We start from the raw sequence: 16,299 nt of genomic DNA on the forward strand, positions 1-16,299 counted from the left end.
CTACGTGTGTTGCAACTGCAATAACAATAGATCCGTAATAAAAACCATTCTTACAACACACACATGTGTATATGTTTAACTTTGCCACTGAATTTGAAATAATTTCAATAATAACGTAACTTTCTGTTGGCATATTGCGGAAAGTTACAAATAAATAATTTTCTGCATATTGTTGTTACAAAGCAACAAGATAAACATACAAATATTTCTTTTTTTTAAATATGTATGTAGAGTAAATAAAAATTTAGACGACGTAAATTTTTTGTCATAACTCAAAAATAACAATTTTCTCAATATAAATAATGGAAAATATTTCTCAGTAAGTAATGTAAAAAATTTCTCAGTAAATAATGTAAAATATTTCAATATCATGCAGCAAAGATAAACTAAATTAAAAGTAATAACGATTGTAAACGGACGATCGTGATTATATATGTTAATTAACATAATAACGTGATATTAATTAGCTGCTTAGAATTAATTACGAAGTGGTAATAATTCCATAAACATTTATGTCGAAGGATATGCATTATTTCATTGTTAGTAAGATATAATCAAATGCTAATGTGTGATCTTCCATCGCTCACGATTTATGATAACTATGTAATATCATATAATAGCAAAGATTAATTTCTCCTTTAAACTTCTATGCTAATTACGCAATTAATCCATCCTTAAACAATTTACATTTGAATTGTAATCACGTAATTGATGTTTGAATCGGGCACGAAAGTCTCCTCTCGCCGATTTTGTGCATAGATTCAATTCAAATTTTACGAGAAATGCTAAAAATATCGTTCTATCTACGCCCTTTTCTACGAAAGGGCATCAATAATCGTAGTTTTTCCAGCCATAGTAATCGTAAGAGAGAAGGGAAGCACTTATTAATAATATCTACTAATGATTCATTCTCTCCTTGCAAAAACGCCTATGCTGCCGTTTCTCATTTTACACACATACGTCTTTAACGACTATCGCAGCTGCATCATCCGTAGTCTATTGTTATAAAAGCATCGATCCTTTCATCCGTCGCGTTCATGTACGCGTGATGTTAAGTGAATACAATTAATTAGATTATGCCTTTTCGAATTTTTCACAATATATGTATATACTTTTATGATACATCGTCTATAAAATAAGGCATAATCCCGATTCCTCCGAGCCTAATATACATTATTTATAAAATACACACAGTGTGATAATTCCTGCCAATATTGTTCCCGCGTAATATTCGCATGTAGTACAACGCATATTACTGAAATTACACATAATTCTGAGTTTCAGAGGAATGCTGCTTATCGTCGACTTTGTCTTTTAACGTGTAATTATTGGCTTAAATTATACACCAGGCTGCCTTGCACAGAAAAATGATTCATTTCTTTATATATTATTCATTATTATTGTATATTATTTGCATTTGTGTCTCTTTTTTTTATCGTATATTATTTTTTATACAAGTCCTAATTTTCAAGAACCTGTATTGTGGCATCGAGTTACTCCTTAGACAAATAAGGGTTAAAAAATACTGACGAATGCTTCAATCTATCCTGCACTGTATTAATCTTTGAACACTCGCCTCCTCCGTCCGCTTCTTAAATCACGTAGCGCCTAGGGCTGAACGATAATAAAAAATATCTCAATATATGTTATAATCGTTGAACCCTGTATAAATTGGAGAGTTTTGGCCCAGGCGGAAAAAGTGAGATTTATTATCTTCGAATCAATAAAATAGCCCGTAACGAATTTCGCGCAAAGCCTTAATCCTTGTATATTGTGCATTGAGATTTTGTCCTACCCTAAATTACTCGATAGTCCTTTATGGGAATGCGGGAAAGAACGTTGCGTTGGGCTGCTGCTGTTGATTTTGCGGTGGAGGCTGCACCATCGGTGACATGTAACCCATTCCTGGTGCTATGGATATATATATATAGATTTCACCCTCATTTCACCCTTATTTGCAGGCTTTCACATAAAAGCTTGATGTTTAGACTACAATAACTAATTTATCATGCGCAGTTAATGAAACACAAGAAAACAAGATAAGATTTTATCCAGCCGAAGTTTATTACAGCAATGTAAGATTGATAAGAGAATAGCGGAGTCTTAATAAAAAAGTGATAAACCTTTGGTATCAATATAACAGACTATTAAGGGATTACTTACGTGTCATCTTGATCTGATGTTGTGGGCTATTACTCGCTAACTGATTCATCGTCGGCGCTGGGCCTGAGTGTTTCGATTTACCACCCATTATGTTATCGAGGTCGATATTTAATCCCGAACCAGCCCAGGTCGAACCGACTTGCGTGGATGTATTATTGGACGTTTGATTCTTAGTATTCGTGGATGTAGGTGGAAGAAGATTTGTAACGGGCGACAATCCGATCGTTCCTAAATATGACATTGATTTTAGTTCGCAATATTGCAACCGCTGTGCATGCCATATTGCTATTAAAATTCGGTGCAAATTTATATACATAATAAAAATATCACGTCAAAATGTAATTATGAAAACGGAGTCACTTTATTCGAGCTGCAAATTTATTGAAATTAACATTGATTAGCATTGATATTAAATATTAGCTTTATTAAGTAAAATATGTATTATGATGTAATTATTGTATTAATTGGATTATACATAAGTTTGTTTTATATTACACAGATTCATACAAATACATGTTGAACATTTTAGCCAGTGAAATCAAAAGCTTTCATTAACGACATACGTGTGCACTCTCGTTTAGAGTATCATCGATTACAACGCAATATTTGCATAATTTTTGTAAGCAAGAAAATTAATTCTAAAACAAAACGTCCTACGTAAATGTATTCATACATAATGTACATACGAACATAATACTGCAGAAAATTTTTCTTATAAGTAATATGAGATAACAAGTTCATTGTTATACATGCCTGACTAATTTATACTTTAGTTAACGTCGAGCCGATAATTGTATCGATAAAGGACAGCACTTTTGCATTCAGAGCTCTACAATTTGCATCGTGTTCGCCGTAAATGACATTTTGCGACAACAGAAGCCACTCTCTTATTTCCAGCAGTAGCTCAGACAGTTCGTCGACGACAGCGTCTTTCGGCACCGCGACGAGCACGGATCCGATATTTTCCGTAACAGCTAATCTCACTGTCGCTTCATCGTGAATCCGCAACGTCCACGTGAGCTCCAATATCTCCTTGCCCATCTTCAATGCCAATGGACAGTTCTGCGCCGCCAACATTATGGCAGATAACGTTTTCAAGAAACGTAGCAGTAGGATATTTTCTTGATCCGCATAAACCTTTAAATCTTTCAGCTTATCGTGACGGCCGAAGCCGTACAAAAGCGGATAGAAAAATGACGATACGACATTGCCGAAGTGATTGACATATATCTTGGGAGACTTGGAATTATGCGCGAATCGTCTCGTGCGCGACTCGATTCTTTTGTCGACGACTTCTCGCCAGTTTGCAGATCCACTCTCCGTCATTTCCAGATCGACGTCCTCATCGTACCACACTTGTTGCTTTTTACGTTCCTCCGCGTCGATGAAAAGCGATATACGGCTCGGAATTCGTTTCTCCTTAATCGCTGCATCGATGGCGTCGTCGGCGCTGTCCGCGCTGCCGACGTCGATTTTTGACAGCTGTTTCGCAGATTCGGCCAGTATATTCAGAAACAGCAAGCGCTGGTTCAGCGAGTACTTCCCGACGTCCTCGTAAAACTCTTTACACAGGAATTCGGCGCATTCCTTCGGACGCACAGTCACAATCGCCACGCAACATTTGAAAATCACGAGTTCAAAGTCCTCGACGTAAGACTGTTGCCTCAGCGTGGCGAGAAGTGACAGGAGTTCTATTGCGAAGGATGCATCGTCGTTCGGCAGCTGCGTTAGTATTAATTCTTCGCATGCCAGCAGGGATTCAGAGAAAATGTCGGGATTGGAAATGGTCTTGTCATCCGTTAAATTGTTGAGCACATCACGCAAATATGTCGGGCGCACCTTGCTAAATGGTTTGTTGTCACTCATATCGTAAGGAACTAAATCATCGTCGCTGTCCACGTCATCCGAATCATCGCTATTTTGTTCCACCTGTTGCTTCGACTCGTTTTTCGTCACTAGATGATCCTTTATCGCGCCATTTGTCGCCAACTGCGTGTTATTTTCAACTTTTCCATTCGACGGACTCTCGAATCTGGATAAAATACCGCAGTCGATGCCTAATTCATAGATTTTCCTGCTACTCAGAGAATCGAAAATAATACTTTCAGTAATCAAATCGCCGCTTCGCTCGTATTGTTCTTGCAGATCTACGGTCGATGCGAACGCATTTAAATTCTTCAGAGACTCGAGTAATTCTGACACTTTTACAGGCATCTTGTCATATTCGAACTTCAATTTCGATTCATCATCTATGTTAGACAATAAGTTTATACAAATCTCGCCGGTCAACATGCCCATCGCTCTTATATTTGTATCTGTGCACTCAAGATGAACAGATACTCCAGACAGCAATAGCTTTTCGCACTGCTTTCTTTCGTCATCCTTTAGACGATCTTTACACACTTTTACAGATAAAATAATTAACTGCGTAATATACTTCTGCTGCTCCATAGATGTGTGATTCAAAATACTCCCGTCGCTCCAAACCTCTAAGAGTTTAATTAACAATTCCGATAAGATACAATTTTCGTTCAAAAAAGACGCCAAGTAGAAAATTAAGTTTACAACTAGCTTCTCGTCCTCGTAATAACGCATTAGAGGAATTTTGGTCGTTAAAATGTACTTCCAATTTGATTCCGTCAATAAATTTCCGAAAACGGGACGCGTGCCGAGCTTAGGATCGCAATGCTTCAAAAATAATATGGCTACGTATTCAATGGCGGCTGAATCTAATTCGCGAAATATACTTTCGACGAAGCGCCGCTCATTTTTCTTATTTTCAAAACACCACTCCTCGAAGATGTCGACGAAGCACGTAAAATTACTTGGCTTTAGACTAATTATAATCTTGCTGATTAAAGATGAAAGTCCGACTATTCTTGGCTTAATGTCGTATTTGCATAATCCATCGTTGACGAACGATATCGCGCAAGATATATGGAAACAGAGCATCTTCATGTAAATTTGTGGCGTGTAGAATTTCGACGTGTCAAACTGTAGTTTATTAGACACGCGATTGGGCAGGGAGATCAATATTTGTATTGTACTTCGCCAAGTTTGATCTAGTTCCTCCTGCTGCATGCAGGATTGCGTTTCGTGTCTGCATACATCCACTACTGCCGAAAATATTGCATCGCTCTTCAACAGATCTTCCAATATTACTGAGATAACGCGAATTTTGCTCTGATTTTTCGATTCGTTTAAAGCGGTGGTCAGAGCCCGCAAAGACTCCGATAACATGAAGACTGTTGCACCGTCGACAATTATCAACTTCTTGATCGTGGAATCCAAGCCATCATTGCTTAACGGCCAATCGTGATCAAACTTGTCGATAATTTCCTCCAAAATTCTTCCGTACAATATGGCATCCACTTTCGTATCGGAATCAAGACCGTTATATTTTTGAGGAGTGAGAGGCCCTGGTAAAAATCTGATGTAGTTCGAAACGGATGATCTTATTCTTTCCAGATCGGTGCGACTTTTAATACGGCACATGGTGCATAACACTTCCAACAATTGATTGGCGGCATTATTCGAAAGATTCTCGGCCGTCGCAACGTTCTCTTCGTTTTTATGAGCTGCAAGGAAAGGCTCTCTTGTGGGAATTACATTAGCTTCAAACTCCGATGTGCATCATACGTGAATGCTTATTTACGGAAACACATGCAACTTCAAATTTATATATCTTTATCAAACAGTTAATTAATAATGCCGGAATGGCTCAGAAATTTTAACATTGCATCTTTTACGCGTCTTAGGATTTGTATAAATATATTAAATTGTACAAATATCGTATATGTGCTATATATTGACTTATGACTACAAAAAGATGCCATTAAAATTCAAGCATATTTAACTGCACTCACCTGTGTAATTAACGGCGTTGGAAGGTGTGTTATTCATACCCATAAAAATGTTTGAATTGTTAGAACCGCTTACTCGCCCGTCAGGTAACCTCATAGCGGGGGCATTTAAACTATCCAAGTCCGACAAGAGATCTGTATTTGAAGTCACTGAAAGAAATAATATAAATAATATAGCGTGAAAAATAATGAAAGCATCTCGAAGATTAAAAAAATAAATATTGATTGATAATTGCGAGCTGAACGCCAGATGATTTACTTTCGACTGTCTTATTAAATTTTACCTATGCGATTATTCATGCAATTAATGTGCAATCTCACCTGTATTGTTATTCGTTATTTGATTATTAAGATCCTGCGGTGATAAATCAAATAGATCGTTAGACGTTTTCGGATTTTCGATAACGGCGCTTCCGGTGAACGCTGTCGTGCCTGTTTGCATTGTATTGGCGTACATTGCATTACTGACGTTCACATTATTTGGATTATTTACAATTGGTATTGTTACACCCATCAAATTGATTTGCGATTGTGGCGATTGTGGCAATTGAGGCTGGCTTGGAGGATTAGATATCGTTACATTATTAAAGGCAGATGTAAAGTCGGCAAATTCGTCGTTGCTTTCCTTTGTCTTGACCGTCGCGGAATTATTAAACGCGCTAGCAAAATCGCCGAATTCTAAATTCGCATTTTGCGGCTGAACGAAAGATTGAGTGCTCGCTCGTGGATTGAAATCATCGTCGTCCAATCTGTTATTATCACTCTGTGATTCAAAAATATCGTTTAATATGTCATTTTTCGTCTTCTGCTGATTTGTCGGCGATGATAAATTATTACTTTGTTGTACTGGTGCACTATTCTGTAAGTAAAACAAAATTGAATGTGAATTATCGTGATTCGCAGCGACCCTCGCTTTCTAAACTTACATTAGATTGCTCCTTTCCATAATTCGCCGCTGCTCCGAGATCTACTTTCTTAATATTTCTCGCTGTCCGTGCGGGGGATGCGTTTGCAGAAGGTGCAGATATTTGAGCAGATTTACCGATTTGGTTTGTATTGTCCAACGTGTCTCTGTATTCTCTTCCACTTTTCTTTGGGCTAGTATCATTGTCCGAGTCTTCTCTTTCGCCATCGTCGCTGTATAATATAAAAAGTTGTAAGAAAAAAATTCGAAAGGTGCAATTCGTTAGATACACACCTGTTGTTCGCATCCTCGAATCCTTTTCCACGATTGTTTCCATGATTGTCCCAGTCATTATACGTCTCTGCGCCGGATTTGTTCCACTTGGGATTGTCCATCCATCTATCGCCACCCCCAAATCTCATTCCCATCGCTTCGCTCGATAAACCAACGTATTTGTCTTTATTTTTCTTGGCCTTTTTCCTTTCCTCCCTAAGTTTATCATCGTCTTGAATAAAGTCAATTAATTCCCTAACTTTATGTCTAATATTTATTCCTTGATCCTTCCCAAATTCGTCGATGCACGTGTAATTTTCTAAAGATCTGAGATCATAAATATGTTCGCGTGACGACGTGACGACTCGTTCCGAGCCATTGCGGACTAAGTAATTAAGAAGAAGTAACGACTGTAAAAAAAAGAAGACGGAAATTAATTAGATAAATTAGTGAAATACCGATGAAACACGCTTTCACTCGTTTACGCATTTTATTTACTAATTTATAATATGAAAATCTTATCTTATTTAATTTTCTAAACTCGTATTCTTATTTTGTACGCTTTCTCAGAAATGTTCACTGGAGAACCGTGTTCGTACCTTGTACGTTCGTCGCCAGTTTCGTTTATTTTCTTGCAACATTCTTTTCCAGAGCATGGACATTACTTCTGGAAACTGTTCGTATGTGAATGTAGCCTGAGCAAGTTCTTGCATCATTGCGCCTTAAAAAGTAATGGATTCGATTTAATTAATTTGTACGTGTATCTCAATTCATGGTAAAGTTATCGCTCGAACAAGCGTTATCGCTAATCGTACCTGTGGGACCCCATGCGTCGTCATTAGTTGCCTCCCTAACTTTGGCCTCTGTTTCCGTGTAATTCATGACGACATTAGTCCTACAAATGCAATTTTTCATCGTAACACATTGCGTACAATTTGCAACGTACAAAGCTATAAATTATTGATAATTGAGTACTTAATACACGTGTGATAATATCACATTGCTCGCAATGGTGATTATTTCTGCAAAAAAAGCCGATAAAATCCGATAATACTCATCGTTGAGTTGGATCACGCAACGCTAGAGATTTATGATAGTCTTCCTATTAACGTCACTTTATTTATAAATAATAATTAAGTACAGGTATAGCGCAATGGTTTCTCTTCCTCTTCCTGTCTTTCTCTCTCCCTCTCTCTCTCTCTCTCTATTTATTGCGTTAGTTTGGTCTACAAACAACGTACGTGCATCCGTGCGACGACAAAAGTGCACACAGCCGTGAATTACGTAAATGATTACAGTTTAAAGCTATTACAGCTTGCGATGTATCTCACGCGGTTTATTACGTCGAACCGGTAATACTGAAATGTGTTTGCGAAGGTAACTAAACATTAATTTATTAGAGATTATTAGTTTGCTAGTTTGAGTTAATTATACAATGGTCTTTAATCAATGCTGTTTCAAACAAAAAGATTAGTTACTTAATTAATTTATATTTATATTACATTAAAAATATTATTAGTAGTATAGATATAAAAAATATTTCAGGTAAATTCATTTAACAGTTTTTTTTAAACAATTTCTTTTTAAACAAACAAATATACATAACACTCGGACTTTGTTATTAATATATATCGTTTAATGGAATATAAAGAGATAAAATTTCCCTAACGATATTTTAAATTATAAATGTATTTTAATAAATTATTTTTTGTATCAAAAGCCGTGTCGTAATATTATTTTTATTCAAATATATCATTCGAATATCAAATTAAAATTTTTTTTAAATGAAACAAATTTCAACAAACGACATTATTTTAAACACGCGCAAAAGCTAATACAATACGAGAAATAGTACGCGAGTCGAATACTTTCGTAACTCTAAACGGGTATTCGTGCGCAAGCAATACGAATTGGAATCTTATATCGCATGAATGAATACCTTCTTCTATTGTATCCTGTTTACAACACGCATTAAAATAATGTAACTGGATAATTATGAGATGTCTTATGTCTTTCGATACTCGAACCAAAATATCGGCAATAAATAAAAATCCAGATTATAAATCAATAAAAAAAATTGAGCTGAAATAAATAATAAATTTAAAAAGTATTAAGAATAAATTGAGATTTCAAGAATTGATTTTTCGACTGGAAACTAAAATTTCAAGGTGCGAATTTTCAAGAATATGTTCTACAATATTTCCTGCATTTTTTTACTTATATATAATGAAGCATAAAATTCCAAATTTCGCATTCCAATTAAACGTTAAAAAATTACTGGCAAGGAACGCGGAGATGTTTTCAAAAGCGCGGAAAAGAATTCAAGTTGGAAAAACGTCGAAAACGTCGAAAACACTGATAAAGTATGTAAAATACACGCGCACCTGAAAACGCGTGTAATACACAATTGTTTTCGACATGGTTTTATCACCTCGAATTATGTACTATCGAATCCCAAGGTCGCGCCATAAAATTATCCGCACCGTTCCAGTTTTACGAGTCTCTCTCCCTCACCCCGTTCCTCGTCCTCCGCCGCTCGTGAACGAGACGTGTCGAAAGCGATTACATATTCTCGTACGAGCAGAAGCGACGTAATCCGCCGGATTTTCCAACGTCTCTCGCGTTCCTTGCCACAATAAGAGTCAAGAGGTATTGCGTGTGCGTGATATTTCTGATCATACTCGGGCAAAGCGATATATATGTATTGTATGATTTTCGATCATTTATCACAATCACACGCCAGTAAGAAACGAGATGCACTCGCGGGAGGCAATGCAGCGGAATGCGCTCCAAAAAAAAGCGAAAGCAAGGTTATATCTCGCTTCGGGATTGAACTTACGCCTTGTCCATCAGCTCCCGCACTTTCCACATGTTCATCATCGCGTTCATTCACAGCACAGGCCTACAAGGACAGTTTTTATCTATCCGCACGATACCCTTTCGACGAAACGCTATTGACAGCACGTCGCCAGATAGTCGCCAGATGTTTTTCCGAGCATCTGATATCACCACGGCGAACAGAACGTCACCAGGCGGTAGCCATGTTATCCCTTCCACGTTTACACACACCTCGCAGCGGTCACAGGTGTCTTCCGTTGTCATGCCCGTGCATGGCGTAAAGTTTTGTATGGCATAGACCATGTATTGATGCAGAAAAAAACTCAAAAGCGACAAACTAGAGGGAGCCGTCCAGTAAAGCCCGTATCAAACTACGCATTGAACTACTGACTTTAGACAAATGTTGCACGCTTAGCGTCTGGCCAATCAGAACAATGAGAGTACTTTTGTCCTATTCGATCAAAGTACTTGTAATTCCCTATACGAATCTTTTCGAAACAAACGATTCACATCTGGATATTCGTAGATAATGCATTTGTATTTTTTTACGCGTGTGGTATCACTGCCGAAATCGGACATTCAACATGTAAGAGCGCGTTTAAATTGTTGTACGAGTCGCTAATCACAACGATGGCAGATTTTAACGATGGAGTGGACGGAAAGTTGGCTTTCAGAATGCGAAAAGTCAACCCCGAACAGTTTCACACGCTTGTGAAAATGCACCTGTCCTTCGAATTGGATCTTAATACGGAAGAGTAAGCGATATCCGGCCTCTTATCACCTGCATTAACGTTTCTTGATATCGTGCTTCGAATAGTAAACTCTAGTTTTGTGTTTCATTGACTTTCTCTTTCGGTTTTGTTGACAACGCTCGACCGCTGACTTATTAGCTGTAAATGATGATAAGAGCGAACTATTGTTATAATATTGTTATAAAAGCATTAATAGTAAAATGTCATGTAATACATATTTTGATTGACTTTTTCAGCAGCGATGGTATTACTGAGAAAGCAAGACTGAAAAAATGGGGTCTTTTAAGCTTCGCCAAGAAGTCTAAGTCGTCAGTAAGTTTAGAAAAGGGCACAGAAGGTGTTATGTTATCTGAAGATGGCATAAATCAAGTGACACAATTGATAGATTATTTGTCCCAAGAACAAAGTAAGTAAGGATATCGAATGATGTGAATGTAACGGAGTTAAATGTATTTCTCTTTTCTCAATACAGACATCGTACAAGAGGGAATATTTCGACGTACTGGAAAGTTAACGAGGCAACAGGATTTAAAGACAGCTATGTCTCAAGGTGTATCTTTAGATCTTGACGATGGTCGGTTTAGTGTGCACGACTGTGCCTCAGTGTTGAAAGGATTCCTGTCAGAATTATCAGAACCACTTCTGACAGATTTACATTATCCAGCACATTGCCAGATAGCTGGTAATAAAAAAAAGCATACATATGTATATATAACATGTTTGCTATGACCATAAATTAAATTATTTACATAAGTAAATTATTCATAGAATTATGCAGCTTGGATGGGAAGACAAATGATGCCAGATTGTTGAGTTCATTACAACTACTTCTTCTGCTTTTGCCACCTCCTAATAGAATTTTGCTCAAAGCTATTCTCACTTTGTTAAATAAGACTGCAAGTTATGAGCATAGCAACAAAATGAATAGCGACACACTGGCCACTCTCTTCACGCCGCATTTATTGTGTCCACGAAGATTGTCACCTGAAGCCTTGCATATTAATTCGCAGAATCTGTCGTGTCTAGTTGCATTTATGATTAGAAAAGGAACAGAGTTTTTTGAGATCCCACCGAAATTGGCTACAGATATAAGAGCGTACTGGGTGGAACAAGAAAGAAAATTGTTGAGCCCGAAGAAGACTGACGTAAGTTTAAAATTTACAGCAATATTCTATCTTACTTTTTGCACACTAAGAAAGATTTACAATTACAGTTGAACGAGTCGATACCAGACGCAACTAGTACAGCTCACACTGTATTCAGTTTTGTCGATCGCAATTTAACGGCGAAAGCGAATTCTACGCAAGATACTCAAGCAGCTTTGGCTCAGCTATATGCTCACATACAAGCTATGCCGGAATCAGCCAAGAAGCGGCGGCTCGTGAAACAGTTTAACAAAGAAAACGGACAAGGTACACCTAGGCACGTGAAGAATTGTAAAACCAAGAGTCTTGGAGATTCTATCAAGAAACACATCTTTCAAAAGAAAATCTTGGGCCACAAAAAGTTTGTTGACAACGCTGGATGCAATATTACTAGATCGAGCAGCGAAGAAAATATATTGGCAACGGTGAGATTCTTTATATTTTTTCATTGTATGTTTATTATGTGTCTTTAACAATAGCACGTTTACTCTTATCTAATATCTTTTTTCGCATGTACTATACAGAAATTGGAAGATTCGTTGCTTCCAGCAAGAACACTTCTTAGCAAATCAAACGATGAACTTAGTACGGATACCTGTAATACAATCGATAATGATCTTTTACAAGCCAAACACATGAGTAGTGATAGCCTTAATAATGAAACTTTGACAAGTTATAAAGTAAAAAGCAAGCTGTGTGATCAATCTCCAGATATGAGAGACGAGCTAGATGGAAAAAGTGTGCATGATGCAAAACAGAGTTTAGGTTCGATGGAACTCGGTATGGCTACAAGTTTACAAGAAACGAACGCAATGACCAGCGACAATGGTGAATCTAATGCTGGCAAATTGACGCGTCAACTAAGTGAGCCACCCGACATGTATTCCACTCACAATGTAATTCACTGTGATAACTCGTTAACAAATAATACCGAGTTAGTGCGGCAAAAATCGGAACCAATGCTTTCATTTACCGTAATGACGAATGTACAAACCCCCCCTTTGAAGACTTGTACACCGAGCATGAAATCGTCTGAAACTACTTTGAATGTTGAACCCTGTACCGAAAACGCATGTACACGTAATTTACAATCTCCGATTGTTAGAAGTCGATTCAGAAATGTGTATGCTGTTCACACATCAACACCGTCAAGTTTATTGCGACAAAGCTTGGCCACTAACGATTACATCTTGACTCCTATTACTAACAGCGACAAAAGCATGAGTCCGATTACACAAAGCGCAACAAAAATGACAAAAGCCATGCAGGTATATAAATTTGAAATATTATATATATATATAATAATTAGAAATATAATGCTAGAATTATATGTAACGCAATTAAAACTATATTAATTTGTAACAGGAAACAATGATGACTCCACGCTCCAGGAAGCCAGTAATGATCGTTTCAACTTCGAGTCTTTGCAATCTCGTTACTGGCAACAACGGCTGTAATTCGCATGGATCGAATCTAGACGTGGTGGGTGCAATGAATTACGCTTCCATTTTAGAGGAATCTCAGACGTACAACAGTACAGACAATGCAGAGGCGCTGCCTTGTGCGAAAGATATTGAAAATAAAGAAAACAATGGATTGGATACACTTGGAAAGCACAACTGTGTGCAGTCCGTCGCAAATTGTTGCGCCTGTACGCAACAAAGTTCGATGTCTATAACGAGCACGTTTAGAGAATATTTATTGTCGAGAAGCGTCTTAACAGCCAGTCCTGTTGATCTCAGTTTTACATCGCGGACAGGCGATTTCGAGCAGTCGGAATCCGACTTGAATCTTTTAAACGATGATACACTGTCTGATAGTTTATTGTGTTGTTTGGACGGTAATCAACCAGAATCTGACACTTCTGGCATAGCATCCGGCAGCACGAATAGTGCGAATAATTCCACTGAAAAGATGGAAGAATTTCCTTCTCCGAGAAAACGTGGGACTAGCTTGCAACGAAATGATTCTAAAAGATCCACAAGAGACAGCGTGGCTAAGAGTTCGAAAGGCGAAGAACTCAAATCGCGAAATGAATCGACACTAAACCCTGCAAAAACGCAGGATAGCTTCCAAGAGACGTCATTTTAATTTATCAAGATTCATTAATTATTGTCATTAGTATATCGTTGAGTATAAATAAGTTTTCATACTTTGTTATAAGTATACTTTAAGGAGAAAGAGACTCGTGTCATTAATTTAGGTTTATCAGTATGCTTATATATAGTTTTGTTTCGAGTATGAATCAACTGTGCAACTTGGATTACTGTGTAATTGGATTATTTATTATTTTTATGGAAAATTATAAATCATTATTATATATTGCATTTAATGCAAGATGCTTAAAAAATTTTCTTTTTGTTTTCATGACAATCTTGATAAAAATATCTGCAAAAGCTAAGCAAGACTATTGCTAGATGCAATTCAGTATTTTTCTAATCATATATATTTTTCTAATTCATGTTAAAACTTCCAAATTTTGCATAATATTGTATCCTTCGATAACAAGTGTAATGTAATGATTCTTGTAAAAGAACAAGTTTCTCCATTGCACACAAAGTTTGTTAATATATTTATAAATAAAACTAAATTATATAAAACGATTTATAATATGACATTTTTCTTACAAACCATGATTCCTGACAAAACATTTTAAGAATCACTTAAAATTAATGTATGTGCTATATATGCGAAATAATGTATGTACATTTAATTAAGATATATTATTCTTTTATTTTTACATAAATATAAATAAAATAATTTTGAAATTTTATCTTCAACTTTAGTAATAGGCAAAAGAAAAATAGTCTAAAGAAAGATAATGCACTATTATAAATCTCATATAGTAGTTATATTTTTAATAATTGTAAATTAATTAAAGTCCATACAAAAAACAGAATAGATACACTTGTAGGTCAATACATATCCTCATGACTTAAATCTGGTATGTACGAGAAACCTCTCTCTTTCAAAGCTTTGTTCATTCGCTTCTTCTGTTCTTGCTTCGATTCTTGTTCACGCCTTTGAGCATCCAAAATTTCATCTACTGTCACCTTTTTTAATGGTAAAACCTTTTCCTTTTCTCTGTCCTATAACGGAAGTGTTCATTTAAGCATCGTATAGATATGCATTAGTGAAATTATAATGAATATTCTTTTTATTCATAAAATAAATTACTATTTCTTACTATTTCTCCTAACAGTACAACATTTTCTCCTCTCACTATGAAAATACCTCTCGGGATATCACCATACTCTTCGCCAACATGAATTCTCTCGATGGTACTTTGAAGTACTATATTAGCAAATTGGTCAACACTTTTGAGATATCCAATTAATGTTCTGCCATCTCTCAACAGAACCATAAGTTTTTCTAGACAAGAAGTGAATATAATGTGATTGAAAAACAGGCTAATAATAAATATATTTTTGTACCAAACAACTATCAGCAAAAAAGTTTTATTTTGTACAATAAAAATACAAATTTATCGTGTTTTAGATTTTTTTTGTCTAAAAATCTTTATTAAATTTCAAATGTGTCATTTTATTAGAGTTCACAAGAATTTAACTTTATAATTGTTACTTTATTGATTATTAAATAATTAATTTATAGTATTTTATATAATGTGCAAGGAAAGATAAGAGTGATTAAGTAAAAAGAATATAATTGTAAAAAATATAATAAAATACCAGTGAGATTCATAAATACACAAACACCTACTCTCGAGTTCTTCGAGTAGCGACGCTGTTCCTGGTGGCAATTCATTAGCTTCATTCATTTTGTCAGATTAAATTAAGTCAACAAAAAAACTGAACAATTATTATAAATTTTTTCCAATTTCAATAACTGACGTCCACTTTAGTTCACTCACTGTCTTGGCTAAACAATATACCTTCTACGAATTCTATGATCCAACTAAAGAACTAGAAAGACACAAGTGTCGATAAGATAGATTGCGTTTTTATTCACGGTTGTTATACGAACAAATTTATCAACATTATCATGAAATCATTTGCAGCAAATGTTTCCTTCTTATTTGTAAAGATGGCGATAATGTTGCATTTAGCAAAAGCGCGGCGAAAAGAATATAACCGTTTACTGCTGTTCACTACTGTTCGACTTTACGTGCGTCCCTGCAAGCTTTTAATTCGAATAAATCATGTTGACGAAGAGACAGCCTTTTAACATTCCAGTGATAACGCCACGGGTTCTGGTGAACGAGATTCTCGGTCGCTGTTATTTCTCTTTGTTCAACTTTCATCGATATAGCCCAAGTTTCACGTCCGGCAGTTCCCGAAAAAATCATTTGAAACCGTCATCAATTTGGTGAGTCAATATTGCAAATTTAATTATTATCTAAG

The 16,299-nt window shown here is 36.2% G+C and overlaps 3 protein-coding genes across 4 annotated transcripts; 1 reads left to right on the top strand and 2 right to left on the bottom strand.

Moving 5' to 3' along the window:
- Positions 1–2,313: 2,313 nt before the first annotated feature.
- On the bottom strand, positions 2,314–10,360 carry lqfR (clathrin interactor lqfR). The gene is made up of 8 exons (XM_012359952.2): positions 10,043–10,360; positions 8,019–8,098; positions 7,803–7,924; positions 7,225–7,613; positions 6,953–7,163; positions 6,348–6,885; positions 6,030–6,176; positions 2,314–5,741 (listed from the first exon to the last, which is right to left on the bottom strand). Exons 1-8 carry the CDS (start codon positions 10,090–10,092, stop codon positions 2,926–2,928), a joined length of 4,353 nt encoding a protein of 1,450 aa, XP_012215375.1. The 5' UTR covers positions 10,093–10,360; the 3' UTR covers positions 2,314–2,925.
- A 227-nt stretch (positions 10,361–10,587) lies between these two features.
- LOC105667819 (rho GTPase-activating protein 24-like) lies at positions 10,588–14,541 on the top strand. 2 transcript variants are annotated; one of them, XM_012359873.2, is made up of 7 exons: positions 10,588–10,796; positions 11,030–11,199; positions 11,266–11,475; positions 11,562–11,938; positions 12,007–12,363; positions 12,463–13,206; positions 13,304–14,541. In XM_012359873.2, the coding sequence occupies exons 1-7, from the start codon at positions 10,672–10,674 to the stop codon at positions 14,027–14,029; spliced, it is 2,709 nt and encodes a 902-aa protein (XP_012215296.1). In that variant the 5' UTR covers positions 10,588–10,671; the 3' UTR covers positions 14,030–14,541. The 2 variants fall into 2 exon arrangements, with proteins under 2 accessions (XP_012215296.1, XP_012215297.1); XM_012359874.2 differs by having other exon boundaries at positions 11,033–11,199.
- Positions 14,542–14,767: 226 nt separating this feature from the next.
- Positions 14,768–15,875, bottom strand: LSm1 (U6 snRNA-associated Sm-like protein LSm1). The gene is made up of 3 exons (XM_012359877.2): positions 15,659–15,875; positions 15,126–15,310; positions 14,768–15,027 (listed from the first exon to the last, which is right to left on the bottom strand). Exons 1-3 carry the CDS (start codon positions 15,714–15,716, stop codon positions 14,854–14,856), a joined length of 417 nt encoding a protein of 138 aa, XP_012215300.1. The 5' UTR covers positions 15,717–15,875; the 3' UTR covers positions 14,768–14,853.
- Between the last annotated feature and the right edge of the window lie 424 nt (positions 15,876–16,299).

The sequence above is a fragment of the Linepithema humile genome, chromosome 2, assembly GCF_040581485.1.
Source record: "Linepithema humile isolate Giens D197 chromosome 2, Lhum_UNIL_v1.0, whole genome shotgun sequence".
Classification (NCBI taxonomy): Eukaryota; Metazoa; Arthropoda; class Insecta; order Hymenoptera; family Formicidae; genus Linepithema; species Linepithema humile.

Bases quoted from the DNA above. Each gene is read 5' to 3' on its own strand.
- LOC105667819 (XM_012359873.2), top strand. From the start codon at position 10,672: ATGGCAGATTTTAACGATGGAGTGGACGGAAAGTTGGCTTTCAGAATG. The intron at 11,939-12,006 runs GTAAGTTTAAAA...TTACAATTACAG, and splicing joins TGAGCCCGAAGAAGACTGAC to TTGAACGAGTCGATACCAGA. The intron at 12,364-12,462 runs GTGAGATTCTTT...TGTACTATACAG, and splicing joins AAGAAAATATATTGGCAACG to AAATTGGAAGATTCGTTGCT.
- lqfR (XM_012359952.2), bottom strand. From the start codon at position 10,092: ATGAACGCGATGATGAACATGTGGAAAGTGCGGGAGCTGATGGACAAG. The intron at 6,886-6,952 runs GTAAGTTTAGAA...TTTTACTTACAG, and splicing joins ATGGAAAGGAGCAATCTAAT to AATAGTGCACCAGTACAACA. The intron at 5,742-6,029 runs GTGAGTGCAGTT...CTTTCCTTGCAG, and splicing joins CAACGCCGTTAATTACACAG to CTCATAAAAACGAAGAGAAC.
- LSm1 (XM_012359877.2), bottom strand. From the start codon at position 15,716: ATGAATGAAGCTAATGAATTGCCACCAGGAACAGCGTCGCTACTCGAA. The intron at 15,311-15,658 runs GTAGGTGTTTGT...CTTCTTGTCTAG, and splicing joins GCTACTCGAAGAACTCGAGA to AAAAACTTATGGTTCTGTTG. The intron at 15,028-15,125 runs GTAAGAAATAGT...CTTCCGTTATAG, and splicing joins TTGTACTGTTAGGAGAAATA to GACAGAGAAAAGGAAAAGGT.